The sequence below is a fragment of the Lithobates pipiens genome, unplaced genomic scaffold (genome assembly GCF_037356315.1).
Source record: "Lithobates pipiens isolate NorthernLeopardFrog02 unplaced genomic scaffold, aLitPip1_a1.2 Scaffold_16, whole genome shotgun sequence".
Classification (NCBI taxonomy): domain Eukaryota; kingdom Metazoa; phylum Chordata; class Amphibia; order Anura; family Ranidae; genus Lithobates; species Lithobates pipiens.
In genome coordinates, this window is record NW_027507748.1 from 72,232,483 (window position 1) to 72,254,556 (window position 22,074).

General features: G+C 43.7%; 1 protein-coding gene across 1 annotated transcript in view; it reads left to right on the forward strand.

Moving 5' to 3' along the window:
* The window catches only part of CYYR1 (cysteine and tyrosine rich 1), a 168,218-nt gene extending 156,303 nt beyond the window's left edge, over positions 1 to 11,915 (forward strand). The window contains exons 3-4 of the mRNA XM_077480031.1: positions 5,803 to 5,957; positions 11,375 to 11,915. Coding sequence (XP_077336157.1) covers positions 5,803 to 5,957; positions 11,375 to 11,508 — 289 coding nt within the window. The 3' untranslated portion in view covers positions 11,509 to 11,915. The remainder of the gene's footprint in view (positions 1 to 5,802; positions 5,958 to 11,374) is intronic.
* The last annotated feature ends 10,159 nt before the right edge of the window (positions 11,916 to 22,074 follow it).

Genomic DNA, 22,074 nt, shown 5'->3' on the forward strand with positions numbered 1-22,074 from the left:
GCCCTGTCACCTGGTATGGCTTTAAAGGGGAACCCCTACGCTGAAAAAACTGCGTGGGGGTCCCCCCAAAGTCCATACCAGCTCATGCCCACCCCCTTTCCTGACCGGCCGGGCTGCGTGCTCGGATAAGGGTCTGCTATGAACTTTGGGGTGACCCCCACGCCCCTTTAAATCCATACCAGGTGACGGAGCTAGCGAGGTGACAATCTCGCCGATGGAGGTGGCGACATTAACTTCCTTCGCTAGTTCCGTCTACCTGGAGCCACTTTCAAAAGGAATGGACTTTACTCCGTCTGAGCAAGTCCGTTCATTTCAAAAGTCCGGCGGACTAGGACACAGACTTCTTTCTAAGTCCGCTGGACTTTTGGGAACAAAAAGTCTACCGGAGCCCACACGCGGGCGCTATGGCAGTGTTTCTCAACCATAACCCTAAAAAAAAAATTCAGGTACTCTAATGCCGCGTACACACGACAGGACTTAAGTCCGGCAGACTTTCGACGGAGTTCTGACAGACTTTCCGAATGAACGGACTTGGCCACACACAATCGCACCAAAGTCCGGCGGATTTGAACGTGATGACGTATGACTGGACTAGAATAAGGAAGTTCATAGCCAGTAGCCAATAGCTGCCCTAGCGTCGGTTTTAGTCCGTCAGACTAGCACACACACGAGCGAATCAAAAGTCCGTTGCAGCCCACACACGATCGAATAGTCTGCCGGAATCATTCCGTCAGACTTTTGATGTTGAAAAGTCCGGTCGTGTGTACGGGGCATTAGTGTCAAAGTCAATAATAAAGAACTTGCTTACTTTGACTGAATCCAGAGAATAGCCATTCACAGCTGGATATTCACTCAAGTTGGATAGTCCCTCTATCACAAGGCCTAGCAGCCAACAGGGTGCTTAAATCAGGAATAAGTCTCTGCCACAGACTTTGTTGTAGAACACGTAGGAATAAGGAAACTTGAATACTTGCAGAACACTCGTGTGGTACCAGTATCTTTCAGCCGGTTTGGCGATACCTTGCGAAATTGGATTTACTTAGGTCCCTCAACCTCACCAGGCTCTTGCTAAGAAGCCAACCCTTGCACAGCCTTCTTCTGAAGAGCACTCCCCTGGATAGTTACGAAGTTGCTGGGCTGCTCCACAACCGGAGACTGCGCCGGACCACCTCTGAATCCTTTCCTTAGTTTCCTTGCCTCAGGCTAGCCAGCCCCGAGACATAAAGTCTGGTGGATCTGCACCCCAGGCCATAGCCTTCCTGGGGGTTGGTCAGGAGGACCAGGACCATGGAGTCAGAACATACTTCTGGACCGGAACCCTGAACCACGTGACATCCGCATCTTAAGTACCCTCTCCCAGAAAGCACAGCAAGAGTGACACTCACTGGGCTGGCTCCGAGAGAAAGTAACCTTAAAGCACCCAACCAGACTGTGGTTCCATGCCTGCCAGAGACTGTGCCCCCTATGGCCAGGCTGAACACCCTATAGTCCAGTCAGACTGATGCTGAGGTCAAACTTTGGAATAATTATACCCAAACCAAACTTCAGTTCAGGTGTAACATTAAATTTCAAAAACATAGCGTGTGCTCGTCAGGAGCCGGTGCTACATTTTTAAAAACTTTTCTTTTCTTTTTATTTTTTTTTTTTTAACACCTTTTGATTTATATGGACCTTTGGGTTATTCCATCGGGTCGCCCAGTAGACAGTTAGTACCTATAAAAACTATTTAATTGTTATGCTCCTCTATACCTCTGTGCGGGTGAACGTTTGTCAAGATGTTATACTTATTACAATTAAAATAATTGTACCAGAAAATGGTGAATGTAGCCTTTTAATCCCTTTTTTTGATACCACTGACATAAAGCTCACAGCACAGGCAGCGAGCGATTTCTTACCCGCTCCAGGCGGCCACAGCTGGGAATTTATGTGTACTTTACAAGCCGACTGTCTGCTTTCTGAAGCCTCTCAAGGTGCCTCCAACAGAGGGGTGGCATGCCACTAGCTGTCTCAATAGGAAGAAATTCAAGCTAAGAGCGAAATGCTGCCAAATAATTAAAGTTCTCAAGAAGTGTACGAGGGATTTGACTTATTTAGGATGCATAACCACATTTCAGCCTTTGTGACTTGTGTTTGCTATTTCTTATAATATTATCGTTATGTATTCACATTTTTAAAGTTGTATTTAAAAAAAACACAAACCTGTTTATATCCTTTAATAAAATATCCATTGTGACTGCTTGGTGTGTACCTTGTGCTAAAGAACTCTGCAGACAACAGAATCTACAACAGATTGGTGTGTGTGTGTGTGTGTATGTATGTATGTATGTGTATATATAATTTTACACTATCCCCTATTTTGTAGACGCTATTACTTTTGCGCAAACCAATCAATATACGCCTATTGTGTTTTTTTAGCAAAAATATGTAGAATACATATTGGCCTAAACTGAGGAAAAAAATCTTTTTTTTTATATATTTTTGGGGAATATTCATTATAGCAAAAAGTAAAAAATTATTTTTTTTTGTGTGTATTTATTTATTTATTTTCAAAAATGTCACTCTTCTTCCTTTTTTTTTTTTTTTTTTTTTTTTTTTTTTTTTGTTTATAGCGCAAAAAATAAAAATTGCAGAGGTGATCAATCACCACCAAAAGTTACAACACGCCTAAGGTGTGGCAACACCTTAGGCCCAAATTTCTGCTAAGCATATAGGGCAGGCCCCTACTTTCAAACATCCGACAAATGTCTCCTACTTGCAAACGGAAGGAGACAACAGGAAGTGAGAGGAAATCTACCCCTAGGAAGGGAAATTCTCTCATGTCAGAGTTGATTTGGGAAAAATGTGTCTCCTCTCCACTGATGCTTTATCCCAATCCTTGTTTTACTAAAAACCCCAAATTTTTAAAAAAACATTTGTCATTGGGACAGAAAGTGAGGTGAAATCTTCTGAAGAGGTGCACAGACAGCAATAAAAATGTTACAGGGGTGATAACCCTTCCCTATGTTTTCCAAAAAGATTAAATAGATTTTTTTGTCTGGAGCTACACCTTTTAAAAATGTACCAGTCCAAAATTACAAACAGATTCTACTTAACAACAATCCAACACAGTCCCCTGTCTTGTTTGCACAGCCTGTATACTGCTGTTCCGAGTATATAGGGCTGTGGGCCCCCACGCCTTTCATTTTTAAATTTTGGGTGCGGGGTTCCCCTTAATATCCGTACAAGACCCAAAGGGGCTGGTAATGGGCAGGGGGGCTACCCATGCCATTTTTCTCAATGGTTTTCATTCATATTGCCGGAACCAGATATTACATTAAAACCGCAAGCAGTTTTAAATTACTTTTTTTTTCCGTTAGAAATGTCATTTTGTGCAGGGACTGTTCTAAACACGGGAAACACGTACCACTTCACAGGCATACTATAGACACCCCCCAGACACAATATTTAAAGGAATATTTCATACGATCTGAATATCGTACGAAAACTCTTGTCTGAGGAAGAATCGTACGAGTTTGGGATCTCGTGTGTACACTACTTTCGACAGCCGATCACGATAGTTCATCCGAAATTATTCAATGGCACATGCATGAAAATTTTCCTCGTACGATTCCAGTATAGTTGTCGTCCGAAAATACAAATACATTACAACACATGACATCACGTCCGATTTATTATTATTATTTTTTTGTATGAGAATTTGTGACATTTTTCTACTTGCAACTATTAAGCGAAAAAGGTCATACGATATTCAGATCGTGTGTACGGTCCATTCGTGCATATTAGCCACTTCCATACCGGGCCTTTTCTGGAACTTTTTGTTGGCAAGTTAAAAATAATTTATTTTATTTTTTCTGCTAGAAATTTTTGTAGCAGACACTCTAGGGAGTAAAATCGCAGTCGTTGCAACTTTTTACAAAACCTGGTGTTTGTGCAGCAATTTTTCAAACACGTATTCTTTTTGGGGGGGATGTTTCATGACTGTAAAAACAAAACATATAACGTATAAGATGTTACGCCAAGTAAATGGATACCTAACATGTAACACTTTAAGTGTTACAGAGGAGGTCTTGGGCTAGAATTGTTGCTCTTACTCGAACACAAGCGGCAATACCTCACATGTGTTATTTGAATGCTGTTTACATATGTGGGCGCGATCTATGTATTGCATTTGCTTCTGTGTGCAAGCACGTGGGGACGGGGGCGCTTTTTAATTATTTACACTTTCTCTTAAAGATCTCACCTCCAGACTGGAAAGATTGAGATAAAAAAAATAAACTGTCTGGGCCTTTTTAGCAGCATTCCCGGCATTGTTTGTTTATTTCTATTGACCCAGATGTAAAATCTTAACATGGCGCCCGGGCCTCCGAGGGTCATAGAGATGACTGGAGACCATCTAGCCACCAGAAATCTCTATGCTCAACTTCTGCCAGTGACCAATTTCAGTCTCTGGCTCACCAATTGCACGGGCAAGCCAGTAGAAGCACTGGAGGGTGTCGGGGTGTACTCCTGCCTCCTGTAAGAACAATCAAGCGGCTGAACTGCCGCTATGATTGTTCTTACGGTGCAGGGAATCACTGCATGCCTCACTCAGATATCCCCACTCAAAGTCCAGGACGTCCTTGGGCTGGAAGTTGTTAATTGGTTTGTATGAAAGCTATAGCGCCTACAAATGATGGGATATAACACAGGATTTTGCTTTCTTTTATACTAGTAATGGCGGCAATCTGCAAGTTATAGTGGGACTGACTAATGGCCAGTGACACTAATATGGTGATCAGTAATTCTTTACACTGCCACTGTACTTTTTTTTTTTTTTTTTTTTCTTTTCACTAATGCATAAGGGACCAGTGCCAATACATTAACCCCCTCATGCTGCATATTACAAATGCCAGTGGTAATTAACCTCCCCCTCCCCAATCCCAATGAACAGTTAAGCAGATTGACCTCTGCAGATTAGTTTGTTACTTCTCTAGATTGCACTCACAAGTCCAGCAGCAGAACTCCATGAGTGTTGCCAACCATCAGTATTTTTACTGGCAGTAAAAAACTGCCATTTTTATCCTGCCAGTAAATGCCAGTGACAGGAAAATGTTGCCAGTAAAACATATGGTTGTAATGCTCGTATACTCCGTTCCGGTCTGGAGCCATCAGAGGCCATCCGAGTGCCTGCTACAGTGTGTTCTAATGGCACCGGCAGGGGGCAGGTCTGGCGGAAGCAGTGCCTGAGTGTGCCATGTGATGTCATGGTGCAAGGGAGCTGAGCGCCCAGAGCCTAATGTACAGGTCTGTGGGACGTGAGCAAGGCAAGCCTGGAGTGTGACTGTCAGCGCTGTTTGGACTGGAGTGTACTGATGGGACCACCTGTCATGGAGAGAGAATGTCGCTGTGAGTTGGGAAGGGACGTGTCGTGTCGGTGAGGTGTCATCAACGTCTCATGCTGCTGCACATGCCTGTCAGTTTCATGTGTGTGCTGCCCATTCTAATTTCTTGCCCTCCTGAGTCCTGTCCCTGAGCTACTTACTATATCAAAAATAAAAAAGGGAATATGTTTTTTGCCTTAATATCTGCCTTAAATCACATTGGTAATTGCATATTGTACCTGTTTGTAGCCTAAATGCTGTGCACTTAAAGCTGTAACTTTAGTAAATGCCAGTAAAAACTTGGCTGCGCCAGTAACTATTGGGTGTCATATCAGTAAATTTCAGTCTGCTAGGTTGAAACCCAGATCTATAAACTGCAACAGGTACACTTTACTAATGTAAGAAGGACTTGTTCTTAACGTCATCATTTTGTGTGTTTCAGTGGCACAGCGATAGCAGGAATTGTGTTTGGAATTGTGTTCATTATGGGAGTAATCGCCGGGATCGCAATCTGTATCTGTATGTGTCTGAAGAACAGCCGAGGAACCCGTGTAGATGTTGTCCGAACACATATCAATACCATCAACTCATACTCGGGTAAGGGGGACGTGTGCTACTAAAGAGATACTCTAGACTTGGAGAGAATTCTTGGCCTGAAAAAGGGAAAAAATATTATATTGCAGTTTACTGGTCCTTGGATGAGGTGGCTGCTTAAGTTGTTTTGGGCTATAAACATTTTCAGCAAGGACTGAATATGGCTGTTGATCTTGCCAGAAAATTTAATCTCCTGCCTCCAAAACTCCAAAGAAAGCACAAACATCCTCTTCCTTGTGTAAATTACTAATTCCATCAATCCATTGCTCATAGAGATAAACAAAGGCAGAAATGTTTGACGTCCAACCTATGTGAAAGCCATGGCTTCCTCCATAGGTACAGTGGAGAAATTAGGGTAGACACAAAGGACAGGAAGCAGGTGGTAATCACAGCATGTTTTCTTTATCAATTTGCCATCTCTTCTGTCTTATTTTATATGTTTATATTTATTTTACAGTGCTCAGGGGAGTTAATGGACACTCACTCACTATTAGCCCCCCTCCCCCCCAAGCACATTAAAGCGGACTTCCAACTGTTAATATTCTTTAAAAAAAAAAAATGCTAAGAGATCTTATATTCCTCTTTACTGGCAATTTCCATATTGCTTGTGGGCATGTGAAGCCCACAAGCACTATCTTCCGGGAACAGGTGCAGCTGAGTAGCCAGCATGCACCGCCCATTCATGCGCATACGCAGGAGGTATGGCTCGCAGCGCCGTACACTTCTGACGTTGCCGTCACAACAGAAGTCGGCGGCGGCGGCGGCGCTCGCCCTGTTGTGATGGCAACGAAACTCTCTGCGCTGCCCACTGACTCCTGGGAAATTGTGACCTGCATCTCCCAGGATCACTAGCGAGTACAGGCACCGAGGCAAATTACGTCAGGTGCCAGGGAGAGGAAGAGGCAGATTACAAGGCACCCCTTGGCAACAGCCAGGAAAGAAAAACAAAAAAAAAATTCCAAATGTTGTTCTTAGGGTAATTGCTGCTGAATGCTGCAAAGTAAATTTTATGGGTGGAACTCCATTTTAACATACACCTAAAAGTGAAAATTTCTGTAACAGCATTTTTGGTTAAAGAGGGATTTCACTGTAAAAAAAAAAAAAAAATGATTAAAAGCCAGCAGCTACAAATACTGCAGCTGCTGACAGCGCGCTGGGACAGGAAGAGGCATACACTCCCGTGGGAGTCTATGCCCGGAAGTGGGTGTGAATACCTGTCTTAGACAGGTATCTGCACCCCCCTCCCCCCTGAAAGGTGCCAACTGTGACACCGGAGGGGGGAAGGGTTCTGATGAGCCTAAGTTCCACTTTAGGGTGGAGCCCCGCTTTAATGAGTATACTGGAATTGTGTAATTTAGAAAATGGAAGTAAATTCAAATTGAATAAACTTCTGAAAGCTAGCATGCTATGGCCATGTGCGAAAAATAAATATTAGATGTCTGTCTTGACAATGCAGGCTTTACCACCCTCTAGTGTGTGCTACTAGGAATGGGAGTATACCCTGACTCATGTTAACTAGTGAGTTTGTAATTGGGTCAGGGTTAGAAGAGTTCAGGGCTGGATGACTCATCCTGGCAGCTCGCTGGTGCCCCAATTCCCCCCCCCCCCCCGGCTTCTAGAATTTAGGAATAATAGTTGATGGAGGCTAGGAGGGGCTGCCTTGAATATTTATGAGCACTCAGCCACTCCCCAGGAATGGGCTTGGCAGGAGACTGAGAAACGCATAAATAGACATAGCCATGCTAGCAGGAAGTTGGATGGAAGATGGAGAAGCAGTGCTGAGAAGAGGCTGTCGGTAGCCCTGTAGGGACTTCTGCCGAGGGGTTTTACCTCGGGCCAGAGCTCGGGAAAGCTGGCCTGGAAGCAGTTGGTGCGATTCAGACCAGAGAGGGAACAGGAGAGAGCAAGCACAGAACGTGTGTAGATCAGAACGGTGCAGCGGCAAAGACGAGGGGAGAGACTGTCAGCTTTAACAGTGCTCCTTTGAAGATGGCAGTGTACCAAGTCTTCATCTAACCTTGCCCTGGGAGATCTCAATGTGTGTGCCAGTCAGGAGGAATTGGGGGGGGGGAAGCAAGCAGCCAGGTGGGCTGGTGGTCTTTTGCAGTGGTAGAACTAGGCTCAGTGTCTACAGGGAGGCAGGAGATGCTGCTCAATCCCATGCCTATCTTTATATAATAACCATGGAGTTTCTCTGTGTTTTCCTATATCTGGGGTGCAGCATAAATTTAACATAAATGGGAGGAATAAGGAACAATTTTTATCAATAGTTTGAACATTTGTACAATCATAAATCAAAAAGCAAATGTCAGGTTGATCCAATAAGACTGAGGGAATAATAAACATATTCTCTGATTTGTATATCGGTATGCATCCTGGGGCTTGTTTTGTTTGCCAAAGCTCCTAAACTCAACTTCCTAAAAGCCTATCTGTCCATGTACACATAGGCTTTTACAAGAGTTTAGAAGCTACCATGGTTAGGGGAGGTTCAACCTTCCTCTCCTGAAATCTGGGTATTAACAGTTGACACTGTTAACTTAAAGAGGTTTTCCAGCCTGGTGAATTTTTTTTTTTAAAGTCAGCAGCTACAAGTACTGTAGCTGCTGATTTTCAATATATGGACACTTAGCCAATTTGTGGGTAAGGTGCTGCCGCTGCCATCTCCACTAAGGGAGACCGGGCGTGAAGCTTTTTGGGTTCACGGCCAGTCCCTACTGCTCATGTGCAAGGGAGGAGGGCGGCTGAATTTCTGAGGGACGGTGCCATCGTCTCCTGGAAGTGGAGGTCAGGGACCTGTCAAAATCTGGTACTCGTCCCACCCGAAAGGTGCCAAATATGGCAGCAGAGGGGGGGGGAGCAAATAAGCGGAGGTTCTACTTTTGGGTGGAACTCCGCTTTAACCACTTGCCTACTGGGCACTCTTACTCCCTTCCTTCCCAGACCAATTTTCAGAGCTGTCCCACTTTGACTGACATGTGCGCAGTCATACAACACTGTACCCATATGAAATTTTATCTTTTTTTTTTTTTTTTTTTTTTTTTTTTTTTAGACTGATATGTATGGGTAGGAGCCAAGTCCTGCTGGAAAATTAAATCGGCATCTCCACAAAGCTATTCAGCAGATAGAAGCTTGAAGTGCTTCCCTCTACTGACCAGCTTTATGGAGATGCTGATTTCATTTTTTAGCAGGACTTGGCACCTACCCACACTACCAAACGTACCAATACCTGGCTTAATGATCATGGGATCACTGTGCTTGATTGCCCAGCAAACTCGCCTGACCGAAACCCCATAGAGAATCTGTGGGGTATTTGCAAGAAGAAAACACCAGACCCAACAACGCAGGCAAGCTGAGGGCCGCTATCAAAGCAACCTGGGCTTCCAGCAGCAGGCTGATTGACTTGCCACACCACATTGATGCAGTAATTTACGCAAAAGGAGCCCCGGCCAACTATTAGTATAGCGCATATTATAATGTATATGGACATACTTTTCAGTAATCCAACATTTCTGTATTAAAAATCCTTCTTCCCTTTTTTATTTATTTATTTTATTGGTCTTGTGTATTATTTACATTTTCTGAAATACAGAATTTTGGGTTTTAACTAGCTGTAAATCATAATCATCAAAATAAAAAGAAATGCTTGAAATATATCCCTGTATATGTGTATAACGCATCTATATAAAATATGAGTTTCACTTTTTGAATTGAATTACTTGAATGAATTAACTTATTGATGATATTCTAATTTTATGAGATGCACCTGTATAAATGAGCCAGAGGTCTTCAGGCTCCACCTACAACTAAGATGTGACTTTTTTGTGTATTGACCTTTAACCACTTGAGATCCGCGCTATAGCCGAATGACGGCTACAGCGCGGACCTCATTTGCCGGGACTACGTCTATTGACGTTGTCCCGTGCACGAGCGGCCTGCGCGCCCCCTGAGGGGCGCGCGCGGCGAGCTCTGTGATCGGCGAGTCTATGAGACTCGCCTGATCACTGATCCGAGCAAGGGGTCGATCCCGACCCCTTATCACGTGATCAGCTGTCAGCCAATGACAGCTGATCATGTGATGCAACGGAGCCGGTAATCGGCTATTATTCCTCCTCGCGCTGACAACGCGAGGAGAAAAAAAAAAAGAGCCCATCACCGGTGGCCGTGATCGGGACATCAGTCCCGATCACGGCCAGCCCTGCCAGTGCCCACCTGCCCCCTGCCAGTGCCACCTTAATAAAACATAAGTGCCCCCCGTCAGTGCCACCCAGCAGTGCCCACAGTGCCACCCAGCAGTGCCCACAGTGCCACCCAGCAGTGCCACCCACAGTGCCCACAATCTGCCTCAACAACGGTGCTGCACCCCAGTGCCACATATCCGTGCCCATCAGTGTCATCTACCAGTGCCCATCAGTGCCCAGCAGTGCCGCCCATCAGTGCCCAGCAGTGCCACCCACAGTGCCCACAATCTGCCTCAACAACGGTGCTGCACCCCAGTGCCACATATCCGTGCCCATCAGTGTCATCTACCAGTGCCCAGCAGTGCCGCCCATCAGTGCCCAGCAGTGCCACCTATCAGTGCCACCTATCAGTGCCCCTTAGTGCCACCCATCCGTGTCTTATCTGTGCCCATCAGTGCCGCTTTATCTGTGCCCATCAGTGCCGCTTTATCTGTGCCCATCAGTACTGCCTTATCTGTGCCCATCAGTACTGCCTTATCTGTGCCTATCGGTGCCACCTTATCTGTGCCTATTAGTGCCGCCTTAACTATGCCTATCAGTGCCCACCAGTGCAGCCTATCGGTGCCGCCTCATCAGCGCACTTCAATGAAGGAGAAAAATGACCTGCTTGCAAAATTTTATAACAAACTATTAAACATGATTTTTTTTTTTTTTTTTTGCATTTTTTTTGTTTGTTTAGCAAAAAATAAAACTCCCAGCTGTAATTAAATACCACCAAAAGAAAGCTCTATTTGTGGGAAAAAAAATGATAAAAATTTCATTTGGGTACAGTGTTGTATGCCCGCGCAATTGTCATTCAAAGTGCATCAGCGCTGAAAGCTGAAAATTGGTCTGGGACTGAGGGGGGTTTAAGTGCCCAGTAAGCAAGTGGTTAATAAACCAGAACAACATAGAGAAATAGCCACCAAAACACAATTGTAAGTCCAGCCCATGGGGTTGAGTTTCTAACATTTCATTTATTTTCAGTTGAAATGAATTCATTCCGAATAGAGAAAGCAAATTGGGAACAAAAGCAAAGTTGTTGCCACGTTAACCAATCAGAGTCCTAGTTTAATCAACAGCTCCAAGTTTGCCTTAATTTTCCTCCACTTTAAGCACATCCACTTCAGTGTGTGCAATAATTGAATGCTGATTTTCATTTTACCTCATTCTCATATATTTTATTCTTGCTTTTTATTTTAGTTTCTCCACCACCGTATAGTTGTGAATTTGAGATGGAGTATCCTGTGGACCTTCCTCCACCCTACACGCCGTCTCCATCAGTATCTGTACAATATCCTACTCCACCTCCTTACCCCGGGACACCAGGGAAATAACATTCCGACACAGGGCCTTTCCATGCAATATTGTTTGAATAAGTTCTACATTGAGGACCTATGGAACCATGTGTAACGAGTCAGTGCAGTCATGAGTTCTGTGCAATAAAAATGTTTTTTACAAAGCCATATACCAGCCTTATGTCCTGAAGTGCTTGAATGCAGCCATCTCGGATAACCCATGATTGGGTGCCATATTATGCAAAATGTTATTTATTTGTTTCTGTAATGTGTGAGTGAGAGGAAGGAAACCATTGTTAAGAAGCTGTACACAAAGCAATAAGATGAATATATCTGCCAGACAATTTTCCAGTGTTATTTTTATGTAGTATTTGAAAAATGAATGTCCTTTGCCAAAAGTATAATTTTTTTTCTTTTTTTAATAAAAACAGAAGCATCTCTTTTAATTTGTATGCCTAGTGATTTTTTTTTTCCAAACATACTGTGTGTGTGTGTGTATGTATATATAATATATATATATGTAAAGGACACAGGCTTTTCAGTCAAAAGGAGGTTTATTAAACTTAAATGGCTTCACAGCAGCAAAACAAAAAGATTTCAGTTTCACAGACTTGCAGAGTCCAGAACTGCTATCGCAGTTAAACAGTCCTTGGGTTTTGTTGCCGGTAACTTCCCCTGCCAGGAGGCTTCCAGGCAGGACACTGCCATTCACTTTTGTCGCTGTACACAAAACCATCCACCATCCAGTCGCCTCTACACTCCTCCACCCTCACCTACAACTTCCTGTCTTGTTTTAAAACCACTTCCTTTGACAGGTGGTTTAACCCTTTTTGTTCGCTTAAAGGGACCACAGTCCAAACAGAGGGGAAATCTAGCATCCTCTCAGGACCCAGCTACTGTGTCCTGTACATACCCTCCCCCCCCCAAACCCTGTGCCCCAAAGCCAAGGAGGTGGAGGCAACAGTGGAGCTAAAACCATTGTCTCGGGAGAGGACATCTGCATTTTAATGCAGTTTCCCAGGCCTATGCTTCACTGCAAATTTAAATTCCTGGAGTGCCATCCTGGCATTAGTCCCTTTACCTTGTCTCATCCATGTTAAAGGGGCATGGTCACAAATCAGCCTAAACTTCCTCACCATGAGGTAATATCTGATGGATTCCAGAGCCCACTTAATGGCCAGACACCCTTGTTCAATTATAGCATAGTTTTTTTCCGCTGGTGTCAACTTCCTACTGAGGAAAACTACCGGGTGCTCCTCGCCATGAACAACCAATGCAAAGACAGAAAGTAAAATGCCTGCTACTTTGTCCTGCCCGCATTCTCCACCAGTTGTAAGTTCAGGGGAACCAGCTAGATTGCAGGACACGGGCTTTTCATTCAAAAGGAGGTTTATTAAACTTAAATAGCTTCACAGCAGCAAAACAAAAGAGATTTCAATCTCACCGACTTGCAGAGTCCAGAACCGCTATTGCAGTTAAACAGTCCTTGGGTTTTGTTGCAGGTAACTTCCCCTGCCAGGAGGCTTCCAGGCAGGACACTGCCATTCACTTTTGTCGCTGCACACAAAACCACCATCCACAGTCTTCTCTATACTCCTCCACCATCGCCTACAACTTCTTGTCTTGTTTTAAACCCACTTACTTTGACAGGTGGGTTAACCCTTTTTGTTGCCTTAATGGGACCACAGTCCAAACGGGGGAAATATAGCGTCAATCCAGGACCCAGCCACAGCATCCTGTACAATATATATATATATATATATATATATATATATATATATATATATATATATATATATATATATATATATATATATATATATATATATATATATAATATATAATTTTTTTTTCTTTTTTTTTTTTTTTAAGCCATTGCCTGAGATCTGTGAATTATGTGAGCAAGATGGGATTAGGAGGATGCATTGATTTATTTTTTGCTGCTCCGTGCTTTAAAGTGGAAGTGTAGGCAAGAGGGATATATTGATTTTTTTTTTTCTTACTCCTGCTGTAAAGTGGAAGTGTAGGAATCTAATAGAACCCAAGTTAATACAATTATGCAAACATTAAACTTAAAACAACTGACACTTTAACCATTCAGGGCAAAATTACAGCTCTTAAAAGAACAACCCCCACCGACTGATATTTTCCCTCTACCAGCATCCCTGCCACTTTGTTTCCCCATCAGGGCCAGGAGTCGAATACCTTTTGTAAGCTCTGCGTCAATTGGTGTTGGAACTTACACAGAGTTAACTCTCTCCCCTCCTTCAGGTGACATTGTTGGGGATGGCAATTTGCCACTTAGGCCCAAGCTCTGCATTCTGGGTCACATGGCTCCCTATACCTAAAAGGACCAGGTATTTCCCGAGGGCTCTGATTGAACAATGGAATGGTGCAAAATTGAGTATCTACTGGTGGGGGTCATAGTTTGTAGGGAAAAAACCATAAATACCTTCTTTCCCTTTTTTTTTTACAAGGCATCACGTTCCCTCTGTTCTCAGCTGCATACAAGCTGGGGGGAGGAGAAACAGCAGCACACTGAGCTGGCCAGTGAATAGCTGTGCAGCAGGGAGATTGTAGGACAAGTCTGATCTTTGGAGGAGAGCAGAGTTCCCAGCATAGCTGGACAACTGTGATACAGTACATAAAACAATGCTGCACCTACCCACAGTCAACTTCCGTTATCATTTGACATAATGATTTCAACCCACTAAACAGTCTAGATTTTGGAGCCTCCAAAGGGATAATCACAGAGAGTTTTTAAGTCCAGACACTAGGCACAGTCCTAACCGTTTACTTTTTTCAATACAGCTTGGTCAAGGCTGTTATTGGATAGTGAGGGAAAAGGAGCTCACCAAGTCATCTCTGTTCCCTCTCCACCAATCACCAAACTTATTTTATTAGATTCATTGCACCATGCAACACCATAAAGTATAATTGGCTTCCAGTACTTCCTCTCCTTGTCAGTGTTAAAGTGTTTGTTACCCTATCACTTCATATTCCTCATATGTGGCTGCTGTACCCTGTACTTTGTATGAGAAAGTAGCCCGTTCACTTTCTATGCTTCCTTTATGTGAAATCCCTGGTGCTCCTGCCAGTCCATCTCCTTTCCTTTTAAAAATAAATGACCAAACTAAGCAGGAGAGCACACCGTGGTCAGTTGTCCAGCTATAAAAAAGGGAGAAAACACTGTGCTACTATTTAACAAAGGTGATAAAGCAGCTAACACTCAAGCAAACAAAGCTAAACAAAATGATAAAAGAATTAGTGTAACGCTAAACATTATGTATACAAGTATAAAAACAAGTGTGATACAGCACATAAAACAGAGCTGCACAATGTGATAAAATTTACATAAAAGTGCAAAATAATATATGAAAAAAAGTGAACAAAGTGAAAAACTTGGTTCACATTGAAAAAATTAACTCCAGTGTATCCTATATTGGGAATAGTCCGCATAAACCCAAATGCGCAAGTGAATGTTCCTGTAGGATAATGCCAAACACAAAGAGAGATCTGGGAAAAGTGATGCCAACAATGAAGGCTGGGACTAGTTGTCTGAAGTCACATCAATATCGACCAGTCAAGAAAAAAGGTGGGTACTCTTACCAGTATAGATGGACACACATGTCATACGACAGTGGGTTATAAAGGCTTACAATCCCGATGCTAATGCTGCAGGGGAGCAAGGACACCTTGCTGGATCTGGGGACAGAAGAGCTGGATCATATAGCTGGAGATAACCTATTGTTCATTATATGAGTGGAATGATCGTTTTTGAAGTTCTCCTGGGGAGTCCAACCTTGTGAATGTGAATCCATTTAAACTACACAAGCCCATGTGATCCTTCGAATATACATTCGTTTGGGTCAAATACGTCCGGTAAGCCCGCATTGCAAACGGTGGTGGGATTGTCACGTGGTGTTTGTATGTTTTCCATATTCAAGGAAGGTGGAATGTGAATTTGACTACACACGTGGGATTGGATCATCTTATACAAAGAGACTTTGTTGATCTTTTGTTTTTTGTCTTGCTTGGACCATTGAAAATTCTCATTTTTGGTTCACATAATAGTACAATTATATGTATGAATTGCTTCTATTTTTTCACGATTTCAAATGATTGGTTTATATAACATAAACCTGGTGTTTATCTGGTTTTATGTTCTTATCACAAAAAACACTGTGGAATTTTTGGTAGGTGGCACATGAGATATGTCACTTAGTCTTGTTTTTTAGCACTACACTTTTGTATTGAATGTATATGTTTTCACCTTGAAATATCCTTTTGGGTGTGTTAGCAGCTTTTTTTACTTTTTTTTTGGGATAGCGCAGTGGTTATTGTTTTTTACCCCAGAACCTATTTGACATGCCAGGTGAGACATTGCCATGCTGTGCTGCGTCTGTTGTGCCTGGAAGCCAAGAGCCACACTGGCCCTGCACTCCTTTCAACTTTGCGTTCACAGGCAGATCAGTGGCTAACACCGCTCAATTTGACAGTTGGTAAAGTGGTGTGCGACAACGGTGCCAATGTGCTTAGCGCATTGAAACCGGGCAAAATTACATATGTGCCATGCATGGCACACGTCTTAAACTTGGTCATGTAGTGATTCGTTGTCAAATATCCTGAGGTCCAGGACATCTTGCGGCAGGCAAGGAAAATCTCGGCCCATTTCAGAAGATCTTACACGGCTATGGCTCGCCTTGCTGACATTCATCGGTGACACAATCTGCCGGTCAGACGTCTTATTTGTGATTGCCCGACGCAATGGAACTCAACCTTCTATATGCTTGATAGGCTGCTCCAGCAGAAACGTGCAGTTAACGTCTACCTGTACGAACTCTGCATCAGAACAGGTTCTGGGGAGCTTGTTTTTTTTTTCACTGCGCCAGTGACTGCTCATGCGCGACACATGCAGACTTCTGCTGCCATTTGATGTGATCACCAAACTGGTCAGTCGCAGCCATGGCGCCATCAGTGGCATCGTACCTTATGCCTTCGTTATAGAGCGTGCATTGCATCGTGTCATTGATCAAGCCATGGAGGAGCAGGAAGATGAGGAAGTCGCAATGCTGGATGAATTCCCGGGGGGGCTACTCTATCTGAGACAAGTCAACAACAGGAGTCTGAAGAAGAGTCAGAGGAGGATGGTGCCGGGGCGGATGAGGAGGAGCAAGAAGAGCATGCTTTAAACCTTTCTGGGATCCCTGTTGTTGTCCGTGGATGGGGGGAGGAAAACGAGGAGGATGACATTATCCTGGATGATGAGTAGGAGCCAGGCCACCACACCGCTTACAGTTTAGTGCAAATGGGGGCCTTCATGCTCCAGTGTAAAGGTCAAGGACCAGTACTGGGTGGCAATGTACTTAGACCCCCGGGACAAACACAAAATGGTGGAAATGTTACCACCATCACAGAGGGCTGTCAGAAAGGAGCACTTCCAGGCCATGCTTCGAGAAATGCTGCATTCTGCTTTTGCGTGCGCTGGAAGAGGAATTCCCACTCCCAGAGAAAGAGTTGTGGGTATCAATCCAACAGCGCCAGCAAGAAGAGGGCGGTTTGAAAATGTGTTGGTCACTTCTGATATGAGATTATTCTTTCAGCCGACCCATCGACAGGTGTCATCCGGATCCAGCATCAGGGAACACCTAGACCAGGGATATGCAATTAGCGGACCTCCAGCTGTTGCAGAACTACAAGTCCCATGAGGCATAACAAGACTCTGACAGCCACAAGCATGACACGCAGAGGCATGATGGGAACTAGTTTTGCAACAGCTGGAGGTCTGCCAATTGCATATCCCCGACCTAGACCGACAGGTGTCCGACTACATCGGGTTAACGGCCGATGTGGACGCTCTGAGAAGTGATGAACCCCTGGACTACTGGGTGGGCAGGCTTAACCTCTGGCCAGAGCTTGCAATTTGCAATGGAACTGTTGGCTTGCCTCTCGTCCAGTGTCCTGTCCAAAAGGACGTTCAGCGCAGCAGGGGGGATTGTGACCAATAAGCGCACTCGCCTACCTCATGACAGTGTTGACTACCTCACATTTATAAAAAGGAATGAGGCATGGATCTCGGAGGAATTCAACACATGTGACCAGTAGACCATGTATATGCATAACTCTATAAACGATTTATATAATCTAGCACACAGACCTTTTTTCTACCTTTGGTTCACTTGTACAAAAAAAGCACACCGTACTATATGCCGGTACCCTCCTGTTTGAAGAGGTTGAGCGGTGTCATATTTTTGGGTCCTGCAGCGAGTTGCTCTCTATCACGGTGCTGGTGTCAGTGCTCTCTATCTCGGTTCTGGTGTCAGTGCTCCCTATCATGGGTTCTGGTGTCAGTGCTCTCTATCACGGGTTCTGGTGTCAGTGCTCTCTATCACGGGTTCTGGTGTCAGTGCTCTCTATCTCGGTGCTGGTGTCAGTGCTCTCTATCACGGTGCTGGTGTCAGTGCTCTCTATCTCGGTGCTGCTGTCAGTTCTATCTATCTTGGTGCTGGTGTCAGTGCTCTCTATCACGGTGCTGGTGTCGGTGCATTCTATCTCGGTGCTGGAGTCAGTGCTCAGTCTCTATCGCGGTGCTGGTGTCAGTGTTCTATCTAAGTGCTGGTGTCAGTGAGGGAGATAGCAGCAGAGAAGCCAATCAGCAGGCAGTGCCATCACCATGCCTGAGGATCAGCACTGGACTGGCACCTCCGGACCACCGCAGTGGAGCCCTGCATAGGTGGGGGTAAGGGCCGGGCAGAGGGAGGGGTCAGGGGCTCAAGCACAGGTTGGCACAGGACTGCGCTGCCCTGACTGTGGCACTGATCATCTCCTGCACCCCCTTCATAGCCTGGCCTGACCTTGCCTCTCCTCCATGGCCTTCATGCACTCCTGAATTGACAAAATTTCACAGATAAAAAAAGAATGCTTGTCGTTGTCGATCCCAGATTCACTTAATACTTCTGGTATGTCAGTGTTCATGTTGTGGGCCTATGTGTGCACAGCTAGTAAGTATTTTGTGGCTGAAAATATGACCTGGAGGTTTTTATGGTTCGCCTGCCATTAAAGGGAATGGGGTCCGTTCAATTGGGCATGTTCGCGGATCGCGTTCGCGAAACGTTACGTCGGAAGTTCGTCCATCACTAATGAGGAATATGAAGCATTAGGGTAACAAACACTTTAACACTGACAAGGAGAGGCAGTACTGGAAGCCAATTATACTTTATTGTGTTGCATGGTGCAATGAATCTAATAAAATAAATTTGGTGATTGGTGGAGAGGGAACAGAGATGACTTGGTGAGCTCCTTTTCCCTCTCTATCCAATCACAGCCTTGACCAAGCTGTATTGAAAAAAGTAAAGGGTTAGGACTGTGCCTAGTGTCTGGATTTAAAAGCGCTCTGTGATTATCCCTTTGGAGGCTCCAAAATCTAGACTGCTTAGTGGGTTGAAATCATTATGTCAAATGATAACGGAAATTGCCTGTGTGTAGGTGCAGCGTATTGTAGCGGCAGAAAACACTCAGAGTCCAGTTGCAGAGAAACAGGAATATATTGTAATTGATGTTTGGCAATACAAAACAAACCCGAAGTACAGTCCCTGACAGACAGGTGGCAAAATGCGCACCAAGCCTGGGAGCCAGGGTCTTAAGTAGAAACTGCTTGGCCCAAGATGGCAACCAGAGTCACATGGGTCACCAGCATCCAGTCAGGTAACTGCCCCCCTGTGACCCAAGAAACCATAGAGCAGGGGTGCTCAACCTGTGGCCATCATGCCTCTGCCTTTGGGAGTCATGCTTGTAACTGAGCAGCTTGCAATGCCTCTTAGGACTTGTAGTTCTGAAACAGCTGGAGGGCCACAGGTTGAGCAAACATTCCATAGAAGAACCATGTTCTTCTTGACTTCCTGTCCCTCTGCAATGCCACTGCAGTTAAGCACAACCTGCAGTGGAGAAAATAGACTGCACTGGCCTACATGCCAGTTTGGCTAGCATTGCAAAACAAGGATCTTCACCAGCACACCTTGGTATAGTGCTCATCTTGTGCTTTATTCACCTAGAGTAACAGACATCATAGATCGACATTTCGGGATTTTACAGGATCCCTTTGTCAAGACAGAGTAACTCTCTTGAAAAAAGGAATTCTGTGAGATTCCGAAACATTGGCTGTTAATCTTGTTACACTGTGGGGATAAAGGACAAGATTATCATTATACCAAGGTGTGCTGGTAAAGATCCTTATTTTACAATGATTGTATGCTGGCACCAGCCACCAATTTACTACAGCCACCTACACAAACTGGGCGAGCCTTTAAAGAGTGCAATGGATACAATACACCTTCACTGTAGCTTAGCAAATAGGTCTTTTCAGAGAAGGCTTGTTTGTCAAGGGAACCCAATTTTCAGGAATATAAACGTTGTTTGCCTATCATTCTTGTTCTTTAGCTTCACTTCTTAAAGCGGTAGCCAACGCATCATTTTACCAGTTTTAAAAAACGGTTTCATTTCCGGCACCAGCCAGAAAGGTAACACTCCCATTTATTGTGCTCTCAACCAAACTGTCAAACCATCCGAGGGCTGGTGTCACAACGGATCACATGTGCAGCATCATGGCAGTTGTAGATTAAACCGAGGCAAAGATGGCAACTTCCTTGGCTGAAAACGATAGGGTGAGGGGGTTTATTTACACTTTAAGAAGAAATTGGTCTTGAAAAATACATGCCAGTTGTGAAATCATAACTCCCAAGGCTGCATGTGTGTTCCATATCAGGGAGTGTTGAAGCTGTCAACATTGCAGCTATGCAGCTTGAATTTTTAAGAGATACATAAGAATGTAGGCAAAGATACTTTTCTCATGACAGGTTCCTTTTAATTTTCAGACATGCTGCTTTCTCATAATTAAAGCAAGGAAATACAAGCTGGACTTTTGACCAGGTATTATATAAACCTACTAATGAGTTTTGTCTTGACTTCAAGAACCCGAGTCTTCATAGTGGTAAGAAGACAGCGCAGCTGCTGGAGGCCATAGAAGTTGGACTTGTAATCTGACAACTTTTCGACAACCACGTTGAAAGATTTATTTTGTACTAAGCACATAAAATATGTATGCATAACAAATTCTATAGCTTCGTGAAACAAACTAGGTTGTTGTAGGCTGTTGTAGTCTCAGCAGAATCCGAGCCACTAATGAGAATCTGATGACATGTGCCACCACAATATACAAGAAAATAGACTTCACTATTTACTCTGCTGGTTCAGTCATGACAAGCTAATAGTGAGCTGGGAGACTTGTTAAAATCTCCTGATATATATTGTAGCAGTTCTTCCCCTTCACCAGTTTTGAAAATCTAATAAGCTTCCTCTAATTCCCTAGAGGCTTGTCCAGAAATAAGAGGGGGAATGCAGTCAATAAAGTTTTTCAGTAAATATACACAATAAAAGGTTTTGGTCTGGTCACATAATGTCCAATCAGATACTTGGCCATTCTATATACTGCAGGGAATGGCACTCTCCTCACCCCAGGCTGGTTTAACAATGCCACTATGCCACCCCCCTAGGGGTCATGTCCATGATGCCCTGGGCTTATAGGAAGTGTGTAGAATGACGATGGATGTCATTCAATCAGTTGCGCGAGAGATGGGGTATATTGTAATGAGAGCTGCTCTTTTTACTCTTCAAAGTAATGATGACCAATCGATTTACACAAATAAATAAAACTTGACTTTTGACTGCATTCACACCTGAGCAAAGCGTAAGCAGGATAGTAAATGTAGTAAACACAATTCCTATACACTCGTGATAATAAAAGTCATAACACCAAATATATAATTAATCCATTTTGATGATTTTCCGATATTCTTCTCATAAAGTGCTTACAGTGGGGAAAATAATTATTTAATCCCCTGCAGATTTTGTAAGTTTGCCCACTTACAAAGAAATGAATGGTCTATAGTTGTTATCATAAATGTATTTTAAATGATAGAGACAAAATATCAACCAAAATCCTGAAAAAAACAAATGTAATAAACTGAGTTGCAGTTCAGTAAAATAAGTATTTGATACCCAAGCAAAACACGACTTAGTACTTGGTGGAGAAATCCTTGTTGGCAAGAACAGAGGTAAGACGTTTCTTGTAGTTGGTTACCAGGTTTGCACACATCTCAGGAGTGATTTTGGTCCACTCTTCTTTCCAAATCTTCTCTAAATCTTTAAGGTTTCTTGGCTGTCTCTTGGCATCTTGAAGTTTCAGCTCCCTTTTTCTATATTTTCATGTCTGGAGCCTGGCCAGGCCACTCCATGATCTTAATGTGCTCCTTCTGACATGATAAAAATTATAGACCCTTCATTTCTTTGTAAGTGGGCAAACTACAAAATCTGCAGGGTATCAAATAATTGTTTCCCCCACTGTATATCAATATGCAAAATCAGCCCATCAATACAACTCCATCTATAAAAAAACGTTTTTAGGGTATATAACATCCAGCAAGTGTTCCCACATTCACCGGAAGCTTTTGACCCCTTGCTATTAACATAAGAGTCAAGATGTTATCCTGGCTTCCTCTCTACACTCGTGTATTATTCGCTTCTCTTTGTGTTTAGCATTCATGTTTATGA